Source organism: Glycine soja, chromosome 11 (assembly GCF_004193775.1).
Source record: "Glycine soja cultivar W05 chromosome 11, ASM419377v2, whole genome shotgun sequence".
Classification (NCBI taxonomy): Eukaryota; Viridiplantae; Streptophyta; class Magnoliopsida; order Fabales; family Fabaceae; genus Glycine; species Glycine soja.
The window spans coordinates 52,254,634-52,277,703 of NC_041012.1; the positions used below are offsets into that span (position 1 = coordinate 52,254,634).

At 30.8% G+C, this 23,070-nt stretch overlaps 2 protein-coding genes and 1 long non-coding RNA gene across 3 annotated transcripts; 1 reads left to right on the top strand and 2 right to left on the bottom strand.

The window, feature by feature from the left end:
- Positions 1-10,556: 10,556 nt before the first annotated feature.
- On the bottom strand, positions 10,557-11,536 carry LOC114374293 (60S ribosomal protein L37-3-like). The gene is made up of 4 exons (XM_028331921.1): positions 11,393-11,536; positions 11,168-11,303; positions 10,969-11,070; positions 10,557-10,831 (listed from the first exon to the last, which is right to left on the bottom strand). The coding sequence occupies exons 1-4, from the start codon at positions 11,393-11,395 to the stop codon at positions 10,785-10,787; spliced, it is 288 nt and encodes a 95-aa protein (XP_028187722.1). The 5' UTR covers positions 11,396-11,536; the 3' UTR covers positions 10,557-10,784.
- Positions 11,537-13,887: 2,351 nt separating this feature from the next.
- LOC114375224 lies at positions 13,888-14,950 on the top strand. The gene has a single exon (XM_028332995.1). It carries the CDS (start codon positions 14,057-14,059, stop codon positions 14,705-14,707), a length of 651 nt encoding a protein of 216 aa, XP_028188796.1. The 5' UTR covers positions 13,888-14,056; the 3' UTR covers positions 14,708-14,950.
- Positions 14,951-16,558: 1,608 nt separating this feature from the next.
- Positions 16,559-18,338, bottom strand: LOC114375597. Its single transcript, XR_003658790.1, has 2 exons — positions 16,782-18,338; positions 16,559-16,673 (listed from the first exon to the last, which is right to left on the bottom strand). It is a non-coding gene; the product is annotated as an uncharacterized LOC114375597 (long non-coding RNA).
- Positions 18,339-23,070: the final 4,732 nt, after the last annotated feature.

A 23,070-nucleotide genomic window follows, 5' to 3' on the forward strand; every position in this document is an offset into this window, starting at 1 on the left:
AAAAAATAAATATATCGAATGCCTTAAAAAAGATACTGAAAGAGAATTTAAAATTATTCTTTTGACAGAAGCAGGAATATAATGCCAAAGACAAAAGACAAAAAGAAAAGGAAAAACAAAAAAGATTGTGGGGGGAATATGACTCTGGCAGTGTCCGCTAATAGGTAAAGGACAAGCCGTTGCGGAGGGGTGTCAATGGCATGAAACTGGTTGTCATCGTCGACATGGAGATTGGAGAGGGAGAGCTCCCTGCTACACTTTTTTATATCATTCTTTTCTTCAAGATAAAGAATGTCACAGTGCAAGGACATTACACTGTTGGAATATTCTGTAGGGGATTTTTTTTTTCTCATGTATGAGAATTTGGAATATTCAATTTTCATAAACTTTAACACATTCTTTCACAACAAGAGATTTATGTGATAATTAAACAATAAGTATAAACTGGATCCAATATAATTATAACAAACAACTCAATTCTAACAAAATATTTAAGTTTAGTGAGATATAATTAAACATTTTATTAAAATAATATATAATTAGAATAGAGTTTAATAGTAATTATATGATGATTCAATCACAATTTATTTTTACGATAATTATTATAAAAGTTAACAATTTTTTTATATAAGATAATATATAATTGGATGATAATGCATAGTCTAATTAAATTAGTTACTTTTTTCTTTTACTTTTACCTTTTTATTTTATTTAAAATAAGTAATGTTTCTATCCCTCTCGTTATTAATAAAAGATACTTGCTTTTATTGTATATATTTTTTTAGACAACTTTACTCTGCACTAATTTTTAAGCTTTCATTATTCTTTTATTAATAATAATTCCACTTTTTTTATCCATAAAAATTAAAAACAAGTATTGATAAATTTATAGTCATTCACACATCTTATTCAATTAATTTAATTAGATGCATTTGTTAATAACTACCCAAACTCTTGTACTGGTAGTTACTTTCTTTATTTATTTTAAAGTGTATAAAGAAACACAAGACTTTCTTCCCCAGTACTAATAATGAGGATAATTTTATAAAAAAATATTATTTTATTTCATCCATTTATTAGTTTTTTTTATTTATATAAAAATAACCTAAAACAATATTTATTGTGAGATGAAAGAAATAGCAAAATAAGTACATCAATATGGATGTAGATATAGCTAGACTGTAGCATGTTAATTTAATAGTATGTAATTGGGAGATTACTTGAGTTCACTCTTGACTTTATTTGAGACATTTTCAAATAAAAAGGATATGGTTTTGAGTTGAGAGTGATTCAACCTACTTTTAAAGAAATTTTATTTATTGCGTAATTGTTTAATATTATACTAAATTTACATCTTTATAACAGTAGATAAAAATTTCTCAACATACTACTCATAGTGGGCGACCCAACCCATCGAAGTTTAGCTCTTAATTAATAAAAAAACCTATCTTCTGATATTCCATAACCAACTTATAGAAATTAATAAACTCTGTAAAAACTGATTAATACTAATTCCTTATTATAATTAAAATATAATTTTAACAATCTTTCTCTTGAATACCATTAATCAATCAGTAAAATCATAAAATATAAGAATCGTTAAAAACAGAATTCAATTATAGTCAAAGAACATGTCAATCAATCAATTTCTAAGAAATGGTAAGTTTTTAACATTGTAGAAAATAATACCCCACGGGAATACATACATGCTAAATACTCACATTTCTCATTAGAATAGGAATATAGAGGAGCAATATTTATTAAGATGAATATGCAATCCAATAATGATCAAACATTTAAAAATTCTATAAGTAATATGATATATCAAGAAGTCATCGTGCCATACATATCTTATGTTAAACTCCCACTAACTCAAAATAGCAAAAATGACTTAAATACTTAGATAGGTAAGTCTCTGGTAGTGTATCGGCAAAAGTTTCTTTGCTAGCAACTGATGACTAGCATTTGATATATATATATATATATATATATATACACACAAGAGTGACTTGTGTGATCGTGTCTTCCTCCCTGAATAAAAATAGCTTATCAGTTATCATTAATGTTACTGTACATAAACACACTTGTCTAGAATATTTTTTATAAAAAAAAAAGTCATGCATTCGTCATTTGATTAACTTTTGAAAAACAAGAGTAAAATAGTCGTTTAATTTATTTAATAAAACAATTATTTTTCATGCGTGTCTGTTGTATAGTATGAAAAGGCAAAAACGAACAATATCATTTCCGTGTCTCTTTAATCAACAACAGGTAATAGTCATGAATAGTTTAATACTAGTTGATGTTAAAAATTCTATGTTCATTTTTCATAACTTATTCAACATTTATTTGTAAAAATAAATGTAAAATTAAATGATGACCTGATATTGGGAGAAAAGAATAATAATTTCTATGTAGGAGGAAAAGGAAGAAAAATGTAGGGCAGCAAGTATAATAATAGTCTGAAAAGACAGATGAACAACAACCAAGACTAGTGCAATTGACAAAGTACACGTGCTGCACGCTTCACCTTACTCGCCACACGGAATCTACAACTACAACTACCAATCTCACCTAAGTTAATATGGCCCACTCTTCTAGTGGGAAATGTTCGTTTATAAATAAATAAATAAATAAAATTGTACGGAAAATGCCTTTTAACAATAAAAAATGAGCACCCGAGGAATTTTAATTTTGAATTGAAAAAAAAGAGATATTTTTTGTTGAATTTATCTTTCTCTATTTTTTCTTCCATTAATTAAAAATATAACATGGTTATTTATATTTTCTCTATTTATTTATTTCTCTTGTCCAAATATAGTCGATATAATGTTGTTCTTTTAATATTTAAATTGTGTGTGTAAAAATACCAAATATGTATAATACTTTCGTTTCTTAATATTCAAATGACCAAATAATAGGTAATTATATTATCTTTAAGAGATAAAGAATAAAAAATAAAGAGAAAATAACACTTAGCCAGTCCTTAAACATTACCTCTATTATAAACAGATAGATTAAACTTTAGTTTTGTCCTGTTTGTTTTTAAAATTTTACCCAATTTGTAAATAGATATCATAAATTTTAATTTTGTTTCAATTGATACTAAAAAAACCTTTGCACTTTTACATAGAGATCTTAAACTTTAATTTCATTCTAACTAATCTTTATAAGTTATCTTTTCTAACATGTTAAATTATTTATCTTAAATGTCAACCATTCATTAATATATTTTTTCTTTTTTTGTTACAAACCATTTTTTATGAAATTTTTTGTTGCCATGAAAATCTTGTTAAATCATCTAATGTGATAAACAATTAACGTTTCTAGGAAAGTTATATTAAAACTAAAAAAAAAACTAAATGTAAAAGGCTTTTATTCTATAGAAACATTTTTTGGCATATTTCTAAATAAACACACATATTCTTAAATGTGTATTTTTTTTTTCAAGATTATACATCACCAATTGAACATATTTTAATATTTTTAACATTCACCATTCTTAAATTTTGTGATTCCTAAAAAATATGATTCTTGAATGTGAAAAAAATTCTTTTGTATCAAGCATCCCCTAAATTTTAAGATTTTTTATTTGCAAAAAAGGAGTCATATTTAAGAATAAATTAGGATGGAACTAAAATTTTGGGGTGTTTATTTGAAAAAAAAAAATAAAGTTTAGGAGGATTAACCGGTAAGAATAAATTAGGATGATACTGAAATTTTAGGATTTCCAAAAATAAATAGTTAAAAACATTTTTTAAATGGTGAAGTGATTAATAATTAATTTTGAATTAGAAATATTTTATATACTTGTCTAATCCAAATTTACATTTGTCATGTTCTTAAAATAAGAGTTGTTCTCCTTTAAAAAAAAGAGTTTTTCTAGCTACAAATACAAGGAACATGATAAATAAGAACTTTTAATCATTTGCGTAGAAATAAAAAGAACTTTTAATCATTTAAGAAATACAAATAATAAATATAGGTTAACTTATTTAATCATTTCCTTTTTAAACAACTTTTACTTTTTACTATTAACATATGATTATTACTACAATCTAAATTAATATTTCACAGTTAAAGTAGTCTAATTAAATTAGTTAAACATAGCATGTGAGTCATTTTAAATTATTATAAATTGTGATATTGTCTTCGATTAATATTTCACGTGTTTTTAAATGAAAAATGTTTTTATTCAACCATTTTTCTCTTTATAACTTTTATATTTTATAAATAAGAAATATTATTATCAGATACTATATCCTATTCCCCTTATCAGATATATCCCTTATCTATATATAGACTATAGTGACTAGTGCTTAAGTGAGTTGGCTGGTGCTAGTGGCGACCGTCATGATAGGGTCTAAGTACATTTGACAGTGTCACATGCGTGTGTCGGTCCTCACTACTCATTAGTCAAACACGCAATTGTTGGATATTTTTTATCAAACAAAAAATGTAAAAAAAAAAAAAACTAAATAAGATAAATAATTATTTTTATCACTGAACATATAATTCACTAATAAATATGTTTCTATTACAAGATAAAAATACAAAATCTAATTCTCAAAAATGTAAAAAGTGTAATAAATACATCTGATTATTAACTTTTTTTTGTCACCATTAATAAAATAGCCTACATGACATAAAAAGAAAATTTTGTCATTGAAATGATTATCAACGTGATCGTTTTTAATTGTCAACATAAGGACATATTTGTCATATGATAATTTATTAACTTTTTGTCTTCCCACTCTCGGAATATGAATGGATAAATAATCATTTTTTGTTCCTAAATGTGTAATTTGTTAACAAATGTATCCCTCAAAGATGAAAATATAAAATTTAGTCTCCGAAAGTATAAAAAATGCAACAAATATATCCAGCCGTTAACTTTCATCTGTTACCATTAATAAAATAACCTACGTGACATAAAAGGACGGATTTGTCACTGAAATGATGGTCAACATGGTTATCTCTGATTGCCAACATAGAAACACATTTGTCATATAATATTTTATTAACTTTTCGTCTTTCCACTTTCTAGGAATATGAATGGGTAAATAATCACTTTTGTCCTTAAATGTGTAATTTGCTGACAAATGTGTTCATGAAAGATAAAAATACAAAATTTAATCTCTGAAAGTGTAAAAAATGTGACAAATATATTCAATCATTAACTACCATTTGTCACCGTTAATAAAATAGCTAAGATTAGAAGAAATGAAATATTTATCTTTTAGTGTAATTTGAAAATTGTTACAATGTTTTATATTGGTAAATTGGTACAATATTTATTTTGGATAATTCCAATTGTAATAAACAAATTATGATTGATAACCAATATTATTGTTATTATTACGTTTGTCTTAAATTATGTTTGTGAATATATTTCTTAAGTGATTATTATAATGTTATATCTGTAGTGATAGAAAATGGCAAAAATTTATCATAAAATTATATTTTATCCTTAAATGAAACAAAATTACCGGTCTAACAAATTAGTTCAATAGAAACATACTGATATTTAGGTCCAATAAAAAATTACTGATATTTTCGTCCAATAATGATAACTTATTAACATTTTTTGTCTAATGGAATGTACTGACATTTAGGTTCAAAAAAAAATTCTGATATTTTCCTCCAATAAAAAATATTGATATTTTCGTTTAACAAAAAATGATTGATATTTACGTCCCAAAATAGTATCTTACTGATATTTTTGTCCAATCTAGTCAACATGGTCACGTTGACAATCATTTTAGTGATAAATTCGTCATTTTGTGTCATGTAAGTTATTTTATTAACGGTGACATAGAAAAGTTAGCAGTCAAATGTATTTGTCACACTTTTTATATTTTCGGAAACTAAACTTTATATTTTCATCTGTCAGGAACGCATTTGTCAACAAATTACAAATTTAGGAATAAAAATGACTATTTATCCAATAATGTAATTCAAAAAGTATTTACTCTAATAATATAAAATACTTTTCCCCTCAAACCTAATTTCTCATTTGTTTCACTACTTTACTTTAGAAATCGGTTTCCTAACTAATTTCTAAATTATTGTTTTTTTTAACTCATTATGAAATCAGTTTACAGGAATTAATTTCAAAACTGTTTTTTTAAATTGTTTTTATTTTTTCCTTACAGTTTTTTAAGTATTTTAAATGGTTTTTTGTTTTAATTTTTTATTTTACTAATTTATAAAAAAATATAATTTATCTAGAATAATATTTTAAAAAATAATTAATCATTAAATCAAACTTAATGTAGCTAAAATAATATTGTATGAACTATCATATGATTTATATTGTATTTAAATTTAGTTAAAAAAATTTCTTGTTTTATTTATGACTATCATATCAAAAAATATGTTTGTTTAATTAATGTTTATGAAAAAAAAATTAATTTAAATATCTAAATACTCATACAATACAAAGTTGTATATTAAAATTATTACTTATATGGACTATGAATATGTATTTTTAGGAAAAATACAAATTAAAAAAATATAATATAATATCTTACCTATTAAATAACACTCTTATTAAAAAATAAAATAAACATGATCAATGAAATAAAAAAGAATAATTTTAATTTTTTTATATCATATTTTTGTTAATTTTCTTACTTGTTAAATATATATTTTTAAAATAAAAATACATATATTTAAGTGATCTAATTTTTTTTTATAAAATGATTAAGAAAATACTACTATTAAATTAGTAGATGCAAAATGATTAGAATAGTAACAGTCTTTATGATTTATGCTTAACTTCTAGTACACTCTATCTTCTTCTTTTTTTTTTTTTAAGTTTGGGTATCAAAATATTTTATAATTTTTATGCTAGTAATGAGATTACAGCACTATTTATGGACTCAAGGTCAATCAATCAATTATTGCATCAAAAAGAACTTTTAAATTAAGAAATAGAAATAGACAATATTTTAAAAAAATAAAATTGGATATACAATTAGAGTACATGTATGTTAGGGTGAGCTGTTATGCAATGTTTTTTATTTTAAAAATGTAAAAGTAATTAAATACTAAATGTTTTTATTTTTAACTGAACAATTTTTAAATCAAATTTATTTCATTTTAGTAAAATATTTTAAAATAGATATATTTAATAATGAAAATATAAGCTAGAAAATAAAATATATGAAGAGATGTGTTCAACAAAATGTGTGTAAGTGTTCTTAATATTTATAAAAAAATTTATTATAATTTATCATCTCATTGTATTCTAAAAAATAATATAAAGTGTTATAAAAATAAAATTATTTTCAATTTAAACATAAATATAGATAATTAAAAAGGAAAAAATAAAACAATTATAAAAAAAATAAGAAGAAAAAAACATTTATGAAACCAGTTTTTGGGGAACCAATTTTATAACATAATTGTAAAAAAAAAAAAAACACACATTATGAAACTAGAAACCCATTTCGTAACGCGTTTACGATAATGGCCCTTTAGAAATCAATTCCTAAAATATTTAAAAACAAGTGAAAAATTGGTTTAGGGGAACCAATTTTTAAAGTATTTAAAAAAACAAGTGAAAAATTGGTTTGGGAAACCGATTTCTCACTTTCAACATTATTTTGTATCATTGTGATAAATATTTTTTGAGTTGTATTATTTGGGTAAATATTTTTTTTATATTTTTAAGCAAAAAACTCCAATTGTTGCCATAAATTTTAGGTTAAATTATAATTTTGGTTCCTATTTTTTTAAATTTACAATTTTAATTCTTTTAATTCTTAATTGTAACATTTAATTCCCCTAATTTTATAATTGACGATTTTGATCCTCCTCATAAATATTAACAAATAATTCCAATTAATTGAGTTATAAAGTTAATTATAAATGAATTAAAATAATTAATTATTAAAAAAATTCATAAAAAAATTATTAATAATCCCAATTCTCCATAATACTGTGCTCCTTCTCCTCCCTGCAAACACCTTTTGACTTTTATAGTTACATGAATATCTAGCGGCAGCAACACCGCAATAGGATTAATAGTCTTTTATTAAAGTTTTTTTTTAATGATTGATGATTTTTATTTAATTTAATATCTCTAATAATCAAATTATTAGCTAATAATCTAACAAGGGATCAAAAATGCCTATTTATAAAACTAGAGGGACTAAATGTTACAATTAAAAATTATGAAAATCAAAATCATGAATTTGAAAAATTAGAGGATCAAAATTATAATTTAGCCTAAATTTGATCCGATTCGATTCGAATTCAAGAAAATGCTATCTAGATAATGGTTAAAAGATAACTTTAAAAATCAGATAGGACATTCACCTAACCAAGATAATAAGTTAATGGATTATTGAGTGAATAGTGACTACTAGACAAAACAATACAGATAACATAAGAGTGTGTTTGATTTGTATTTTCATTTTCTGGTTTCATTTTTTGAAAGTTGTTTTCATTTCCAAAAGATTAAAAATATGTTTGATTTAACTTCTGCTTTTAAGAAATAAAAACACTGAAAATACATTTTCAAAAGAAAATACATTTTTAAATTTACTTAAAATTACATTTTTTTTCACCGCGTTTTCATTTTACCTAAAATGAGATTGTTAATTTGAAAACGAGATTTTACCAAACACCCTCTAAATGTTCAATTGTAAATTTTAACCATTGAATTTTTATTATTTTACAAATTTTACCATTTAAGTTTTATTTTTACAAATTTTACTATACAACTTTCAACAATTTGCAAAATTTACAATTTAAAATTTTACTTTTATGCATTTTACTATCATGTTAGTAACAAAACAATAAAAAAAATATTTTTCTAGATTTTTGTATATTAGTTGTAGTTATAATTGACTTAGAAAAATAGTTTTTTACAATGTGGTTGTAACTGATGAGAAAAATCACTTTCTATATTAATGATAGTTACAACATGTTAAAAATCAAAATCATAAAATGCACAAAAATTAAAGCCCTAGGTGGTAAAATTTATAAAAATAAAACTTGTATGATAAATTTTATAAAATAATAAAAGTTGAATGATAAAATATTCAATTAAGTCTAACATAAAATATAAGTTTAAGTATTGTGTTATAAGTTTAATAATTAATCATAAAAGTTTGATGATAAATTAATTCACTAAATAAATTTCAAGTCTTCAGTTCAATTTTTTGGTGCATTTAATTTATTTTTGTATTTTTAAAAAATAATTAATTTTAATCCAACCAGTTTAATCAATTTGGATTACCCGTTCAATTAGATCAACTTATCAGTTCAACCATTAAATCGATAGGGTCAAAATAGATCAACTACATGATCAAATGATCAACCCAACCCAATCAAATCTCCAATTTACAATCGAATCGGTCTGGATTTTAAAACATGAGATTAAAGAAGAGAGAAATGTAGAAATGTGTACAAGAGTTTGATAAGAATAAGAAATAACAAGGGCATGATAACTTTTTTTCTTTGACGAAAGAATATGATAATTCTTTTATATCATCCAACGCTTGATTTGCACTAAAAAATCTATTGTATAACATACATGCTATCTTGTCCTGTATTTAAAGCGCCATGCAAATGCATTTTATCTTTGCTATAAAGCAAAAAATAAAGAATTTCGCAGACAATTTCAGAATTCTCTTATCGCTTTCTTTCGAAAAATTGCAATTTTTTCTCTTGCTCACTTTTTATCATCTTTTCAAAGACTAGTATTACAATTGCAAGGAAGAATTTATGATAAAATGACAACATAACCCTTACTATAATTAAAGTCAATATTATACGTGTTTTGAGATTGACAAATTGATGTCAAATTTATACGAGGTGCTTATCCAGCCTATAGATGACAATTTTGCTTGGCAAACATCTAAAATATAGGACAAGATGCAAATCGAAATAGAATAGGAGACGCTTTACGTTTTACCAAGCACCGATGCCAATAAGAAATCTGTATGTACATATAATCATTTTGGAACACTGCATACTGATCTAACTATAGCAGCTAATCATGAATATATGGAAATTCATCCCTACCCAAACTTTTGAACCTCAGTTATTAAAAGCAGGAGCATTTGTTTTACAAAGGTAGGGGGCAAAACAAATCCAAATTACAAAAGCTCTTAGTATAGGCAGATTAGTATACTAGTGAAACATGGCCTCTTAAGATGAAGACATCAAAATTAAAATATTGCTCTAGCAGAATAGGACACCAATGTTCTCCAAAGACATAATTGCCACTTAATTTAACGACACTAATCAATCAGACATCCAGCAAATCCGTGTATTATGCAAGTTATACATTATAAAAGAAACCTAGAAACTAACTTTGATTTCAGGCACATTATCAGAAAAATTTGTGTTTTTCGGGTACACACTGAAACAAGTGAACAAAACTGTTTATGCGGTCAGAGTGGAAGCAAGCAAGGTTACCAAAACTAACTTCCAACAGCAGATTAAAGCTTTCTCTCTTGTTAAAACTGGCAAATTTCATGACAAATGCCTAGTATAGTATTGTGGGATATCCAGTTAGGGGTGTCTTCCACTCTATCCAATATTCACCAATTGAAAACCGTTTTAAACCATAAACTATAAATGTCATAAAACCAAGTGAACAATCAATAAGTCTTATGGTCTTGTTGAATATAAAGCAACTACAAATTTAATGGGGGATAAAGAAGCAATGAGACTCTAAAAATAAGTGTTCCAAAATACTTGCCAAAAGCACAAAAAGCAATCTATTCCTGTAAATCCGTACCCAACGAGAACGATCTTTGAAAGGTCTATGCAGTGGTAGCTGCTCCCTTCTTCCTTGGTGCAGCTTCGGTACCTGAACCAAAATCCCCAAAGAAACATCATATTAATAAAACGATGGCCAAAACACACAATCAGCAAATTCCTAACCCAAAAAAAACAATGATTGAAAATCTGAACAGAGAATTATATGATAGAAAACGATGAAAGCACCTTCTCTGAAGCCACTCTTGAAACGGCGAGGCACGTTACGCAAGTATCTCATCCTGCCAGTTCCGGTGGTCTTTCTGCGAATTGCCTTGACGCTCCAGTTATCTGAAATCGTTAATCATAAATCAAAGAGTAAGGGTAACAATTCCAAACATAAACCCTAATAAGATAATTGAGGAAGGAAAGAAGAATAAGAAGTTACATTTCCGCGTGCGTGCGGCGGGGAAAGCACAAGCGGCGCAGCGACTCTTCTGGAGGTGGAAGCTGCGGCGGCCACACCTCACACAGAGAGTGTGGGTCTTGTTCCTCCTCTTACCGAAGCTCCCTGTTCCCTTCCCCTGCGTTCCATTTAAACACACGTGTCAAAACGACGAATCGTATAATAACATATAGAGAAAGAGAAAGAGATAGGGAGAAAAGGCATTACCATTGAAGCAGATGATAAACCCTAATGCTGCAGTGATGGAGCTATGTAGCTGAAGAAAACGTAGCGGCGTGGCGATTTGTATTTATATATGTTGCCCTGGTTTCAATATGAGAGGGCTTTAGGGTTACCATGTTAAGGGGTAACAATGAAATAAATAACTGTGGGCAAGCCCAGCTCTTGATTGGGCCATCAAAATTGTTTTGGGCTTTAATGACTTTCTGGTATAGCCTATGATACAAACATCTTTATAAAAGATTATTGGGAATGGAAATACGATTTCTGTGAGAAGGGGAATTTCAGAAAAAAAAATATATTTAAACCCCACGAGGGTAGTGCCAATAGCAATCCCCTTATAAGCATCGTATGTGTGATGCAGAGTGGACTGGTTTTCTCATGTTTAAAAGTGGCTCCTTCATTGAGTGGATTGGATCTCTTTATGCCTATTGTCTCTACCCTGTTATTACCTTACCATCAACATAAAAAAGGAGAATAAGTAAAATAATTAAAAAGTATTTGGAAGATTAAATAATTATTTTTAAATTTAAGCAATATATAAACTAAAACGAAAAATATTTTAATAAAAAGATATATGATGAATTTATTCTTACATATAAAATTAGAGCTCAAATTTTTAATGATTAAATGGTTTAATATTTTTCTCTCTCAATTTCAATAAATAATAGTGATAAAACTAGTATCGATTTATTCTCTCTTTTATTTCTTATAATATTTTACATTAATTCATTTTTAAGAAAATTATCTTAAGGGAACAATATCATTTTTTTATGGGGAAAAAATAAAAATTGAATATATTGAATTATAAAAAATTATCTCATGGAAGCATTATTTGCTCCTGTAAGCTTATACGTGGATCTGCTAGGGCATATTGTAAAACATGTTTATAAGCTCTTGTTAAATACTAATACTACGAGTGATTGGATAATGGTGTAGCTGTAGCCTATGTTAAAGTGCATTTTGTGAACCATGAAAGCGACTTACAGATTAATTAAGAGTAAGTTATTTGCGATTGTTTTTGAAAACACTAGTGTCGGTGTGACTATGCTACTGCAGGCACCCAACTAACAGATGTTGGCGCCCAATTTTGAATTAAACTTATCCTTGGTTTACGTGCATATATGTCTGCATGAGGTCCCCCCCTTTAATAGTATTCCAGATAATTTGTGACGCCCCCTCCATCTACGTAGGACCCACACACTAGACATAAAATATGTCTTAGCATAATTGTGAAATGTATGAGCCATAAAATCTGAAGTTAACTTGTTCACTCTTATAATTTATTTCGGTTCCTCTTCTGATCATTAACACCAAGTCTAGGCTGTTCCATTAATAATTCACATATAGTTCATTTTAAACAAATATCACCAGCATCCTCATGAGTCATGAATTGGAAATAATGCAGTTTCAACACATGCAATCCGTGTTGTATAGGTTATGTGATCAGTGGCCAGAGTTCAGTAGATCTCGTTACAGTGCACAAGTTTTCCAAGAAAGAAACAATCATGTGCTAGCTACTCTCATTTGCAAGTGCAATAACTTAATGTTTAACCATACAATTTAGGACAGAGGTGGGTGGAGGACTTAAACTCTGGCAATTAAGTGTACGATAGTGACCTCACAGTACCGGAAACGCAATGCATCCATCTTATCTTGATATCAAATTAATTAGTCCTCATTTCTCATTTCTCATTTCTCAGTGCCAACCTGACTGTAGAATGGGGACCATGCATGTCTTTCTTACAAATAAAGAAGGATTTCTCCTTCACAATGCTTAGGGACGTATGGCAGTTAACCGGGTTTGGTATTATGAGCAAGAGTTCCTGAAATTCTTCTCAGTGACCCAAAGTGATTTTTTGTTGTTGTTAAAATCAGTAGCTGGTGGCGCATTAAGTAATTACTATTTGTGTAGCTCCTAAAATAGATTTGCACTTTAAAAGGTGACCTTTGAAACTGAGAGAATTACTGAAGGACTATTTAATTTAGGGGTCTAAGGTTTCAAATTTGGTTAACAAAGTAACAAGATTTTGGTACGCTATTGTTGTTCTAATAATCTTGTAGCCACCCACTACCTTTAGCTTTGCATCTTAATCAATGCCACTACACTTTAAACAGCATGTAGTCAAAATCAATGCAATATTTTTGATAATTTAGATACTAAAGTCCCCAAACTAGTAGCCTTTTCGTCAATTATCTTTAATCCAAATAGGAAGAGCACTAGATCAGAGGGGCAAAATCTCTCAAAGTGTTGGGACTCTAAATTAGTCCTTTGGCCCTCAAATCCGATAATAATTATCATATAGCCACCAGATTTAATGTTTTATGTATAAATTAAGAGAGAGAAGGTTTGAAAGGGACAGATAACATGGGATGCCGTAGACAAAAAAGTAGAGGTGAAACCTAGACAGAAGAAAATACAACTCTTTAGAGTACAATTGTTTTTCTCTTTTGGTAACCTTTGGAATAGTTACCATCTGCTAGACTCTTTATATGCAAATGCAAATACAAGTCAGGACAAAATTGTAGAACACACACGAGAACTAGAGCAGATTAAATTAACACTGTGTCTGTCTGCTCTAGAAGACTTTTTTAGAGCCATTAGAAGAGAAAACCTTGCCTTTTTTTTTCACATTAGAACAAAAACCACAAATGCTTCTTAGAGAAACCATTCGCAAGACCAGGGTTTTATTTCACAAGACCCTCCGAAGCTTCAAGTCTGTCATCTTTGGAGGGTACCAAAAACTTCCCAGATCTCTCTCCTTCAATCCTTTCGTCGGTCGAAGTGGAAATGCAAGAACTTACACAAGCGAGCAATTCTACAATGAGTTTTATGACATGCTGCAGTCTGATCTGAACAGAATAAAGAGGAGTGATAGCAATAGCATGAGCAGGTCGAGAGAGCATGCAATTGGAGATGCTGTGAACACTGAAATTCTTAGGAAGCAAAGTTCACAAAAAAGCATTGCTGAAGAGGGAGTAGTAGTGGAAGAGAAGAAAAACAAAGGGAGCTGTGAAATGGGAAAGAAGGAATGCTTGAATAATTCAAAAAGCATGAATGAGGGAGTTCATGATTTGGCGGAAAAGATGAAGGAATTGGAGATGATGGATACGGGTGATGTTGAGCACGAGCTAGACATTGAAGAGGCACTCCACTACTATTCACGTCTTAAAAGTCCTGTTTATTTAGACATCGTGGACAAGTTCTTCATGGACATGCACTCTGAATTCTCTGTTCAAGAGTCCTCTATCAGTGTCAAACGCTCTAAGTCAAAGGGAAGGCCTGACTCAATCAGGTTGTAGATAAGATCATTTTAATGCAAACAATGTTCTAGTTCTACTGTTTTCTCTTACTATTTTGTGTCTTTGATTTTTACTTCTCTTCTCCCAGTGTGGTGCTGAGCGATTTTTAGTTTGTTTGGTGTGAATTACTGCTATTTATACTTTTTTTTTTTAGTTTCTGGTCATTTTCAATGTTGAATTAAATCTATATTGTACACTATAAAAATGAATTACTTGATAATAATCTTTAGCCCTGTTTGTCAATTTTCCCAATCTGAAAACTTTTTTTAAGAATACGATTTCTATTTCTTTCTCAAAGATGCTGGATCTTATCAGAATTCAAAATTTTTCTTGGTTATTGATAAGAAGGTGTCAAAGCACAAAAGCATTCAATATGTGGTTATTATAAGATTATAACTATACATAAACAAACTTGTGATGCATACAAATAGATTAGAGTGATGGGGAAGTATCACTTGATTCACTTCTTGGCAATATTGTGATACAACATTAACGATCTTAGAGCCTCATCAATCATCATTGCTGGGGCAAAAGTTGGCTGGTTCCAATGTGTGAAACCCAAGTTGCAGTCTTGCAGAGTTAACGAGAATGTAAATAATCAAAATGGCGGGGAAAGAAAGAAATAGAACATGGCTGGGTTCAAATTTTTCGTTTCACACAGAAAAGATGTCATTTTTTTAAAAGGATATTCTTTGGACTCTTTTCCATGCCTATTTGTGAAGTTAGGAATTGGTTTTCGAATGATTAAGAGTACGAGCCTCTTGCATAAATTTATGAACAAGTAGTTACTGGAGAAAAAAAAATACAAAGGTAAAATAAATTATTTTTTCTTATAAATTAGTATTAAAAAAATGTACCTCAACTTTTATAGTATATTTTTTTTCATTTAATTTTCTAAGCATTAAAGCATATGGGTTGATTCTCATTTCTGAAAAAATCATTTTTTTAATTTTCTTCTTGCCATTTATAAAAATTTGTCTAAATAAAGCTTGTATTTATCTTTTAAATGGAAAAATTTTCTCATTAAATTCGTACTAATTTGTTATTGAAATTTTCGTACTCCTTAACTTCAATAAAAATGTATTCATAATATTAAATGTATTATATTACGTTTTTCAATAAAGATTTTTAACTTTCCGAAAAACAAAATAAAGATTTTTAACTTCTGTAAAAAAATAGATCTTTAACTTTTAATTCCTTAACCATGATCCTGGTTGGGTAAAGATGTTTTTGAATGAAATGATGTCTTTCCATAACCGAATAACTAGTAAAAATATTTATTTTTATCCAAAAATTAAACAAAAAAACAATGTTACTGCGTAATTTCGTAAAATAGGATTATTGTAAGGATTTTTTAAATGCAGTCAAATCATGTTTCAATGTACAACCCAAGATTGTAAACTTAAAACCTCGAGTCTAACTACTAGACTCTCTTTTCAATGTTTGGAGAGAACTAATTAAAGTTTGGACCAGTCATATTAACAAGTATCTACATCGTTGTCAAGGTCACAGTCTCCAGATGGTCATCTACAAATTTTTGCTACTTTTTTCCCTTGTTAATGTTGTTTTATCCTTGATCTGTGCCAGATTAATTCCTTGACTGTACTGTAGTTATTACGTTACTCGTTTCATGTCAAAACCGTGATTCATAAAACATAACACACTGGAAAATTCAGGATCTTTGGCAGCTCGCATTTACACTAATGGCCTTAAGTATAATTTCATTATGATGAAAGACTGAATATATAACTATACGAATTGATTCATTCAAAACACACAACCCACTGCAAAATTAGTCACGAAACTACTCATCGAGAAAATATTAATCCCCATTGTTCAATCAAACATCAATTGTTAAGTGAAGACATTTGAATAACTTTATATTACTAATATACCCACTCAGACAAGAGTCCTTTGAACTTGAAGCCGAGGCTAGAGTGATGCGCGTACCTAGTACCTATTTACCCTGCGAGTGGATCTCCTCAATTTATAAAAAAATACATAATCTTAATTTAAATAAATAAAAATCGTTGGATTAAAATTAATGATTAGGATGAATTTTAACAAAACTCACCATTGCATTAAAGTTAGAAACAACTCTCCAACCCTAATTTCATTCTCCTTTTCCAAATCAATTTGTAATGAGCAGTCGAAAGAAGACGCGATAATCTTAGCGTTGTGGTGGCTCTTGTGACCGGAAGTGAGGCTCTACAAAGGTTAGTGGCAAGGGGTGAACAAGTTTTCGTAGAAGATGCAATAACCTCAACTTCGTGATGACTCTAGCGACCAAAGAGCGTGATGAACAAGTTTTCTACAGTTTAGTTTTTAACATTTTTTCTATCTCTGTCTCTCTATCACTCCCTCCATCTTATCCCACACTTCTCTTTCTTTTCTTATCCTTTTCCCTGTAAAAACTGACAGAAAATTGTAAGTGGAAATAACATTACTCTCAGTGATTTGGATAGTGGGAAACCAAACAAAAAGAAATAGTTCAAGACCAAGCTGTTGCAAGAAAATTATGCAAATGATCTTTTCCTGTTTCTGTGAATTGTCAACAACAGCACTCACATGCGAATAAATCTCTATTGTTAACATGTTGGTGTACAATGACAAGAGTGATGTGCAAATTTCAGGAGCAGGACAGGGGATAAATTTGGCAAATTTTGCCAAGAGAAAGGCTAGCTTCCATGTGTATGACAAAGAATTAATTTGCTTGCTTAAATTTGAAACTATCAGAATAAGAACTGATATAGTGACACCTTCAGGGAACGCTAAGTGATTAGCAAGAAGTGGCAATAAAGCGACTTTCTAAAAGTTTGGAACAGGGGCTAATGGAGTTTACGAATGAAGCCAAACTCATGGCCAAACTCCAGCACACGAACTTGATAAAGCTTCTAGGGTTCTGCATCCAGAGAGATGAAAGAATATTGATCTATGAGTACATGCCTAACAAGAGCTTAGACTTCTACCTATTTGTTTGGCTTTTGTTTTATCTTCTGTCAAGGTAAAGGTGTTAGCATGTAGCATATTAACAAGGCAACCTTACTTTAAAACAGATTCAGCTAGAAAGAATTTGCTAGAGTGAGAAAAACAGTTGAACATCATTGGAGGAATTGCTTAATAACTTCTATACCTTCCCAAGTATTCAAGACTAAAAGTGATACATCAGGACCTAAAGGTAAGCAATATATTGCTTGATCACGAGATGAATGTAAAATATCTGACTTTGGCATGGCTTCGAATATTTGGAGTAAGAGTATTAGAAGAAAACACAAAGAGTTGTTGGTACATTGTAAGTTTATAAACGATAGTGAATTTTCAAATTTTAAAACTTTTGGTCTTTGGTATATGTTTATGAAAACATCTATCTTTCCGGTGGATATGTGGGGTCCAGAGTATGAAGCTGGAAAAGTGAAAAACGGGTTCTTGCAGAGTGGGTATGTTCTTGTGAAATCAAGAATGCAAAGACTCTTGTGAGGAATGAAATGAAACTCAAGAAGAAAGTGCTTGGAATGCATAACCTTCTTCACTTTGTTCGCCAAGACTCTTGTGAAATCAAGAATGCAAAGACTCTTGTGAGGAATGAAATCAAGAATGCAAAGACTCTTCTACCTCCAACTTCGCGATCCATTCATTGAACTCTTTAATACTTCCCTCCACCAGTCCCCTCTAACCTGATCCCACTCTTTCTTCAGCTGTCCTGGTGTTATTGAAATCCCCTACTATGCACCAGTATCCTCCAGGATTTTAATTTTTCAACTGTTTAACATTTTCCCAAAGTGCCCTTTTATTTTGAAGATGACACGAAGAATATATGTTAATTATATGCACTGCCTGTGTCTCCTGGCTCCACTTGCCTATCAACATTATGAAGCCTATGCCTGAAATTCTGCTTTCTACCTTGAACGATTTCTCATTCCATATGCACAGAATGCCGCCAGCTGAGTTGATTGAAGGGTATGTTTCCCAATTGATTTCTGAATCCCCCACATGGCTATACACATTGCCTTGTCAACACTCTCCTTTTTTGTTTCTTGTAGACATAGCATGTCTATGTGATTCTCCTTGACCATCCTTCGAATTGTTGGCCACTTAACCCCCCTCCCAAGCCCTCTTACATTATATGATATAATGTTCATTGGGTCTGCCTCCTACTCCCCAGTCTCTCGGCCTCATCGACATCTCTTCTCTCCATTTCCATCAACTGCTGAACATAGTTCTTTTGGGAATTACGGGTAGTCATCCCTAAACCTGTGACCATACTCCAGATGTTTTCTGCATCTTGATTATGATTTTCTGTTTGTATATGCCATCAGACCTTACTTGTGGTAGGGCCACGTGTTGCTGCATTGAGTTGCTTAACTGGTCCTCCGTTTGCTCTTCGACCTTATGCTGCTGATCTGGGTGCATTCTGGTGATTTCTGAAGTTATGGTAGTCCGCTGATCATTGACGACACGCATATGGGCTTGTTTCTTTTTGCCCCCTCCTTTTCGAGAATACACTTGTCAGGAGCTACTTTGGGCTGATATGTGGCTATTTGGGCCTGTTATTTGGGGGTAAGTTATTTTAGTGGGGGTGTGAATATCACTACCCAAATCCACTATCCATTCCACCTGCTGCTTGTCACGTGGCTCATCATGAACAAGTTTAAAACCCCCCTGTCTTCAACGTTCAACTCTGCCCCCATATTTCCTCTTTCGTGATTTTAATCTACTCTCTCATCAGGGGCACAACTTCCCTTGTGCCATATTCGCCCATTTTGGTACAAAGCTAGCTGTGATGTCCCCTTGGCCTCCCTACCATGCGTCTGCAGATGTGCGTCATCGGACTGCGCTGTGACAGACTGCGCAATTATCCGGCGGTCAATAGTTGTGTCCTTCGGTTCCGGTTCGACGCATGACCATAAGTGTCATATAATCTTCCCAAGAGCAATGAATAGCACTAAATGCTTCCCCCACTCCTATTCAGCCAAATTGACAGCCACACAATCTAAACATGACAAATTGACAGGCAATGTGTGGTGTTTCTGCTGGCTGCAGCCAATCAGGCACCAACCAATGATCATGCTGGATGAAGTCTGCAACTGCGGCTTGCAGATTACTCTGGAGATTAGGTGGAATATTCAGGGCTATGGCAATAGGCTTAGAGATCCATTTATGCCTCCAGAAGTTGTTTTTTTGCCATTTCAAATCAACCAATGTGCAGACTGTGTTCCAAAATTGTTTGATCCCTGACCACAGAGATGATTTGGTATAACTACACACCTGAAAACCATCTTTGAGAACCCTTGCTCTCATCAGCTCGGCCCAATGATCTACTGAAGAAATGAACTTCCAAGTCAGAGACAAGATGGAAGCTTTGTTAATAGCTTTGAGAGAACTTAGTCCAGGACCTCCTACTACACTCAGAGGCCTACATATTTTCATCCAAGAGACCATGATCAGCTTCATGTGCTTGCTATCACCTGACCAGATGAAATTTCGAATATGCTTTACCAGCTCATTAATTAAAGCTTCCGGCCATTGGTATAACCGAAAGGATACATCAAGGTTCCTTCTATGACAGATTTCACAAGTTGCACCATACCCATCAAAGAGAGAAACTTCCCTTTCCAGGCTGAGGTTTTTTATTTTATCCGCAATAGGCCTTAGATGATATTTTCCTTGGATTTCCTTTGAAAATAGGAATACCCAGGTAATCAAAAGGAGCATTGCTAACCTTGAATCCCAACAGATTAGAGATTTCCTGAATACGTCTGAAGCATATCATCCAAGTTTGATTGTATGAATCTGAATAAAAACTCATACTGCAATTACATTTAAGATCTTCAATTCTCAAGCCGACAATCTCATTTTACAATACGAATTTGAATGAAGATTCACATTACAATTGCATTTTGAACATCGATTTTAGGCATTACATCCCTATTTTATAGTATTTTTTTTTAATAAACCAAGGTTAGCTAACTTCACCCTAGAGCTTGCAATCCCGACTAGGTTGGCACCCCAAACACTAAAGATCTCCCAGCCACTAACCAAGAAATTCATTGCAAAAGATGAAGAAAATACAAAAGACCATGGGGGGCATGAACCAAACCCATGGGAGGGAAATCAAGAGAATCTATAGTTAGGCAAACCTATTCTATTCCTATTCAATTCCGATGCAATGAAAATAGGAGCAGAATTCAACCAGCAAAAATCATTTAGAGAAGAAGCAAAACGGGCTAGTTTGTCTGCACAAAAATTGTCCTCTCTATATATGTGACCTACTACAAAAAGCATATTTTTCGTTAACCCTATACAATTTAACCATCTGTTTTCTAATAGACCAAGGGACCAAAGTATGATTAGAAAAAGTCAGCACTACCAAAATGGAGTCACTTTCCGGCAAAAGGTCTTTTAGTATTGCTAACCTTGGTTTCATCATTTTCTTTAAAGGCAAAATAAACTTCATTAATAGTAGATGTAGGCAGATTTAACAGAAGTTATGTTAAAAACTGCTCTGCAAATACATAAAGTTGCAGCATTACTAGTCTACCCTGACCAAAACTTACCCATAATACAGCAAGCAGTCCCATCTTAATTGCTTCACATATGATCATACTATCCCCCCATATCCACTATTTGCTAAAACTGTTCAATTACTCCCATGCATTGCCACCTAACATTATCAGTGCCGAAAAAGTTCTGTCTGCATAAGACCACTTGACTTTGTACCATCACCAAGACATTCATACTTACACAAATGGCAATTCTTAGCACCCTAACCTTTCATTAAAAACTCGTGAAAGGCCTTATGAATGTCCCCCACTGCAAAAACATATTTGGGCATATACCTGACACCTATTGCAGCAATAACAGTAGCCTTCCCCGAAACTTTGCTCACACATAATAATCCGAATCTGATAGCCTCCAGTCCTGCTGCTATAAACATCTGATATATAAAACAGACATACATTCACTCCATAACAGCATGTCCCGCATAACTACATTCATACATGCTACAAGACTAACCATGCAAGCAGCTATAATCTAAAACCATCGAATATGGCTCCAAATTAGATGCTCTCCCACATTGTAGTTATCCATCAACATTCAACAGCACTAGGAAGTGCACCTAAACGCATACAGCTGAAACAGAAACCAGTTTTCCGAAGAATAATTGCACATTTTGGTCAATTCTCAGAGCATACCATTCTGGTTTTATAGTATGAATCACATTCATACAATAATTGCATCAAAACTGTCAATTCTCAAAGCATATCATACCAATTTTATAGTATAATCATACAATAATTGCATCAAAATAGTCAAGTCAATTTTCAAAGCATAGCATCCCAATTTTCTAGTATTAATTTGGCTAAAATTCATACAATAATAGCATAAAATCCATCAATTATCAAAGTGATAATACCGTTCAGATTTTTTAGTACAAATTTGAATAAAAAAAAATTGAAGGCAAAGATAAATTTTATTAATAAAATGAAAAGGAGGCTGAAACATAATTCACAAGGTCTGATATATGACAACCCCCAACAGACAAACAGAGAGGATGACAGCGAACAGAAAGCCTTGTAAGAGGCAACCTAACAAACAAAACCAACCCAGCAGAACAGAGTACTAAAACCCCACATACAAGTCAACATATGTATACTGCGATTAACATATTATCAGAACATCGAAAAACCCACAGCAAAAATAGAGGTTGCCAGTGGTTGGCCTTCAATCAAGCCTAACTCCCGCGACATTTTTCATACATAAGCATCTGCATCTGCCACTGATAGAAAGAGAAATATACTCTTTTGAATTTAGCCTTAATCCAACTCCATGACCATCCTGATTTTGTAGTATGAATTTGAACAAAAATTCATACTATAATGGGCATCAAAATTGTCAATTCTAAAAGCATATCATCCCAATTTTATAGTATGATTCCAATAATTGCATCAAAATCATCAATTCTCATACCCAATTTTCTTGTTTGGCAGTAGCAATGATACTGTGTTGTCTGTGGCACTAGGAGAGATAATCTTTTTTTTTTATCAGCAAAGATAAATATATTCATATATATGAAAAGAGTACCAGAGGTACTTTAATACAGCTGTTTGGTTTCTGAGATTTGGTTCCTAAACAGATTAGATTAAATCTGGAAAGGAACCAAAACCAGGCACCTATTACACTTTTAGTATGTAGCTTAAACCAGAATTGCATCATCTACTAATACATAAACCCTGCACTAAGATTACTGGGAGAGATAATCTGTTTGGTTGAAAAGTTGCACATGGGCGTCTCTAGTTCTTACTTATGTGGTGTATTTTGTTAGTTGGTTGTTCTGGTGTCTGTAACTCTTGAGGGCTACAACA

Excerpts from the sequence above, each read along its gene's own strand:
- LOC114374293 (XM_028331921.1), bottom strand. Across the intron at positions 11,071-11,167 it reads CGCCGCACGCACGCGGAAAT|ATAACTGGAGCGTCAAGGCA; the intron begins GTAACTTCTTAT and ends TAACGATTTCAG. Across the intron at positions 10,832-10,968 it reads CAAGAGTGGCTTCAGAGAAG|GTACCGAAGCTGCACCAAGG; the intron begins GTGCTTTCATCG and ends ATTTTGGTTCAG.
- LOC114375224 (XM_028332995.1), top strand. The coding sequence starts at position 14,057 with ATGCTTCTTAGAGAAACCATTCGCAAGACCAGGGTTTTATTTCACAAG.